Source organism: Scomber scombrus, chromosome 24 (genome assembly GCF_963691925.1).
Source record: "Scomber scombrus chromosome 24, fScoSco1.1, whole genome shotgun sequence".
In the NCBI taxonomy this organism is placed as follows: Eukaryota; Metazoa; Chordata; class Actinopteri; order Scombriformes; family Scombridae; genus Scomber; species Scomber scombrus.
The window spans coordinates 277,145-282,887 of record NC_084993.1 but is presented as its reverse complement, the minus strand read 5'-3'; the positions used below and the strand labels follow the sequence as shown (position 1 = coordinate 282,887).

The 5,743-nt window shown below is 33.2% G+C and overlaps 1 protein-coding gene across 1 annotated transcript; it reads right to left on the bottom strand.

Annotated features, from left to right (window-relative positions):
• Nucleotides 1–4,684: 4,684 nt before the first annotated feature.
• Nucleotides 4,685–5,344, bottom strand: LOC133976540 (putative claudin-24). The gene has a single exon (XM_062414759.1). It carries the CDS (start codon nt 5,339–5,341, stop codon nt 4,685–4,687), a length of 657 nt encoding a protein of 218 aa, XP_062270743.1. The 5' UTR covers nt 5,342–5,344.
• Between the last annotated feature and the right edge of the window lie 399 nt (nt 5,345–5,743).

The window sequence follows — 5,743 nt, the reverse complement described above, 5'->3', positions numbered from 1 at the left end:
CCCTCGCCCTCACATTGTTCCTCAGCTGCTCTCATCATGAAGCCAAACAGGGAAACGCTGCCAGTGCGGCTGCTCTGCCAGCGCTGACCAACATGAGGTGCAGACCCTCCGAACAGACGTCAGGATGCAGAAGCAGGTCGCAGTAACGTCTCATCACTGAAAGCTTCTTACTGATCCTGTAAATGTTCTTCAGACTGATAACGAAGGATTGAACCCTGAAGTCACCTTTAAAGCTGTTATTTCATCGGTTCGTAACGTGACCTCACTGATACAAGTAATGAAAATATAGTTTAATGTCCCAGCGTGTTTATTCTGTTATAAGAACACAAACTATAGCAGAAAAGGAGGAAGGAAAGAAATCTTATCTACAGGACTCGACCTCGAAGAACAACAGCGAATAAAAACAAAAAATAAAGTCATAAATTATCCATGAAGCTTTTATTCTGAAGGAAACTCTTTACCCACAGATGTAAGAAGCTGCTCTTTATTTCTTTGCTTTAGATTTTTTAAATGTATTTAATAAAGATGTATTTGTGAATTTTAGCATTTAATAATAATAATAATAATAAAACCCTAATTCTCTGCTTCAAGAGGTGAAATTAAAAGCACCTCAAACACATTAAATGTGTTTAAATCTGCAATTAATACAGAAAAGAAAGAAGAATAAAAAACTGATTCAGTGTGAAGTTAAAGTTGAGAAAAGTATTTAATAGAAAATAAAAATGAAGCCAACACTCAGATCAGTTGTTTCCAGTGTTTTATATTCATTAGTTTAGCACAGTGTAAATGTTATTATTATTGTTGTTGGTTAAATATTTGTTTCCAGTTTGCTGCTGAAGGAGAAAATCTTTAGCTTTGTTCAATTATCTTTTACCTCATTTTATATTATTTCTTAAATATAAATCCTATTTTTATGTCTTTTTATGTTGTGTTACTTTCTTAATGCATTTAATGTTTTATATAAAGTACTTTGAATATAAAAATAATAATAATAATCCAAATGTTACATCACAACACAATACTCACATAGTATACTTAAGTAGAATACAGTAAAAGTACTGCAGTATTATAGTGATGTAGTATGCAGTATTACAGTAAAAGTACTGCAGTATTATAGTGATGTAGTATGCAGTATTACAGTAAAGTACTGCAGTATTATGAGTGATGTAGTATGCAGTATTACAGTAAAGTACTGCAGTATTATAGTGATGTAGTATGCAGTATTACAGTAAAAGTACTGCAGTATTATAGTGATGTAGTATGCAGTATTACAGTAAAAGTACTGCAGTATTATAGTGATGTAGTATGCAGTATTACAGTAAAAGTACTGCAGTATTATGAGTGATGTAGTATGCAGTATTACAGTAAAAGTACTGCAGTATTATGAGTGATGTAGTATGCAGTATTACAGTAAAAGTACTGCAGTATTATGAGTGATGTAGTATGCAGTATTACAGTAAAAGTACTGCAGTATTATAGTGATGTAGTATGCAGTATTACAGTAAAAGTACTGCAGTATTATGAGTGATGTAGTATGCAGTATTACAGTAAAGTACTGCAGTATTATAGTGATGTAGTATGCAGTATTACAGTAAAAGTACTGCAGTATTATGAGTGATGTAGTATGCAGTATTACAGTAAAAGTACTGCAGTATTATAGTGATGTAGTATGCAGTATTACAGTAAAAGTACTGCAGTATTATAGTGATGTAGTATGCAGTATTACAGTAAAAGTACTGCAGTATTATAGTGATGTAGTATGCAGTATTATAGTAAAAGTACTGCAGTATTATGAGTGATGTAGTATGCAGTATTACAGTAAAAGTACTGCAGTATTATGAGTGATGTAGTATGCAGTATTACAGTAAAAGTACTGCAGTATTATAGTGATGTAGTATGCAGTATTACAGTAAAAGTACTGCAGTATTATGAGTGATGTAGTATGCAGTATTACAGTAAAAGTACTGCAGTATTATGAGTGATGTAGTATGCAGTATTACAGTAAAAGTACTGCAGTATTATGAGTGATGTAGTATGCAGTATTACAGTAAAGTACTGCAGTATTATAGTGATGTAGTATGCAGTATTACAGTAAAAGTACTGCAGTATTATAGTGATGTAGTATGCAGTATTACAGTAAAAGTACTGCAGTATTATAGTGATGTAGTATGCAGTATTACAGTTAAAGTACTGCAGTATTAGTTTCAAAGTTTTACTAAAATCAGTTTAAAAAACTAAATATTTCAAACTGATTTATGAATAATAAATAAAATCTAATGAATGTTTTAGTCGTTGATAGATTGTAAATCTATAAATAACAAATAATTAACATCTTTATCATGAAGGTTAATTATTGTTGTTCATTTCTGTTGTGATTATATTTAATATATATATATAACTACACGGTGAAAAACTAAAGGAAAATGTCAGCAGCTGGAAAACAATAAAATACTGTAGAATAATAACCATAATAATAATAATAACCATAATAATAATAATAACCATAATAATAATAATAACCATAATAATAATAATAATAATAATAATATATAATAATAATAATAACCATAATAATAATAATAACCATAATAATAATAATAACCATAATAATAATAATAATAATAATAATAATATATAATAATAATAACCATAATAATAATAATAACCATAATAATAATAATAACCATAATAATAATAATAATATATAATAATAATAATAATATATAATAATAATAATAATATATAATAATAATAATATATAATAATAATATATAATGATAATAATAATAATAATATATAATAATAATAATAATAATAATATATAATAATAATATATAATAATAATAATATATAATAATAATAATAATAATAATAATATAATAATAATAATAATAATAATAATAATAATAATAATATATAATAATAATAAAAATAATAACCATAATAATAATAATAACCATAATATATAATAATAATATATAATAATAATAATAATATATATAATGCTAATGATAATATAATAATAATAATAATATATAATAATAATATATAATAATAATAATAATATATAATAATAATAATATATAATAATAATAATAATATATAATAATAATAATATATAATAATAATATATAATAATAATAATAATAATATATAATAATATATAATAAGAAGAATATTAACATCTCATAAAATACAATTCAAATATAGTTTAAAGCTTTAATTTGACATGAAATCTCTTTTTAAATGTTGATAAATCAAAGATAAACATTTGTGTCACATTTTGAAAATATCAGGTTTATAACGTCATCTAATCAGTTTAAGATCATATTATTTTACATGTAAAATGGTTTTATTGACATTTTTATGTTTCTTTTAAATACAGTAAAAATAAAATGATGGAAACTTACTGAATGTATTTGTTATTTTTAAATTTAAATTATAAGTTTGTCTCCTGTTATATTTTTCTTTTATTCTTATTTAATTACGGTCAAATAAAGTTCATGTTTCTTTGATGTTTGAGACGTTTTAAGGATAAAAACAAACACACTGAAATAACTTTTTATTCTCTTTTCTTTACAATCATCTTCTAATGATGCTCACAACTTGACTCAAGCATTTATAATAATGATAATAAAATGCTCCAAAGCTTTTCCTCTGGATCTGATTGGACGTGAAGTGATTTTAAACAAAAAGCACATCAGCAGCATCTTTTCCTCTCTGACAAACACAACACACAAATATACATATTAACACATTTTGTCCTTTTTGTCAGCTTTTTAAAACGCTAAAATACATTATCATCACTCCAAATTGTACTTATTATTGTCATCTTATATTATATATATATATATATATATATTTGATCATTTTTCATAGATTTTAATGAATAAATCCCCATTCTGTGTCTCCATCCTTGTTGCTGAAGCTCAGACAGGATGATGTTTTTACACTGTGGTGTCTGTGTGACGATGAAACAAAGAGATTTAAACAACATTCATAACACTCCTCTGTATCTTTGGCTCCATGAAAATGTGAAGAATAAAAAAGAAAAACGTGTGAATGATTGAAAGTGAGCAGAAGAAATTATATTTATGTTACGGCTGAAGTTCAATAAGACTTTAAACCTGTGAATTTATTCTAAAGTCTTTAAAAGAGTCTAAAAGTTTGCACCACTTGGTATTTTATGGTTTTCAGGTCAGAAATCTTCTGAATGATAATCTCAAATAAACTGATTAAAATCTGGTTAGTTGAGAAAACATCTGGAGTTTGTAGTGATCCATGAAATATTTAAGATTTAAAGACATCCTGCAAACTGTATTACTGTTTTAAAGAGTTTAAAACATTAAACTGTCTAAACCTTCCTGATGAACCACATAAAAAATAAAATAAAATAAGCATTTGTCGTGCAGTTTCGTGCTCTGCCCAGATGTTACTGTTTGATCTTGGAGCACCAAAAACACCAAAAACCTGAATTAGTTTGTCTTGAGGTTTCATCCTGACTCAGTTTGAGATCTCAAGTAGAATTTAAAGTTCTTCTGTTTGAATGTTTGTTTCTTCTCGGTGCTGCAAACGACCCTCAAAGAGTTTAGAACATTTAAACGTTGTTCTCCTTCCAGATGTTTGGACGTGACGAACATGACAGCAGATCTAGAAACAGAAGTGTGTTGCCCCTGTTGGGGTCTCACACGTACTCAGACCTGGTCCTGATGGAGAGGCGTCCAGGCTGCACCCTGACCAGAGGGATGGGGGAGGGTGAGTTACAGTTTTCCTTCTGCAGACACAAACAGGAAGTGAGCAGCAGGGTTCCCGCCACCAGGTGCAGCACACCTGCCGTCCAGCCGCAGAACAACGCGTCCCCGAACTCCCAGCGCGGCAGCATCTCCGGCAACGATTCGTCGAAGTACCGCAGCACGGTGAGGTGGGCGATGTACGACACCGGGATGAGGCCCAGGACCCCAGCAACCAGGCACAGCGCCCCCCCGGCCATCCTCATCACCCACTTGCACCGCCGGCCCGTGCAGCTGTTGACCACGTGCATGCCGGGGACGGCGAGCAGGAGCGCCAGCAGGCCGACGGCCAGCGTCACGCACATGAGGATCCGGGCCAGCATGATGTCCGGAGGCAGACCGAGCATGCTGTTGTACGGCCGGCACTCCTGCACCCCCAGCTCCTGCACCACGCAGGTCCCCCACAGCCCCAGCTCATAAGTCTCTGTGGTGAGCAGGTCTGTAGAGAGCGTGAGCCAGGTGGACATCAGGGTGGTGGCCAGCGAGCAGAGCCAGGCCCCCCCTGAGAACAACACCCCCAGCAGCTCCAGAGCACGGATACTCGGATCCATGACGGCACCGCTCCGAGTCTGAGGATCCCCAGGTCTCCTGTTCGTCCCACTCTTTACCTCACTGTCAGGAGGGGGGGGCTCCTCTCCATCAGTCCGTCAGAGTGATATCCTGTGAGGGCCGCCAGACTCTGAAGCAGCCGGTCCAACATTCAACATTCGTCTCCAGCTGAGAGCTGTGACTGCCAAGCCTCACCCCTCCCCATCACTGCCCCCCCCCCCCCCCCCCCCCACTCTGCCAGCCTTCAGAGGGGACAAGCACAAACAACAGCATCATTGAGCCGCCTGCAGGCAGGATGTCGTTGGATTGAAACAGGATGTTATCAACGCTCAGATCTCTGTCTGAAGTTCTCAGCATCGCTCACTTTGCTTCCTCGCTTTGTCTCCCCCCGTTAAGTAAGACCC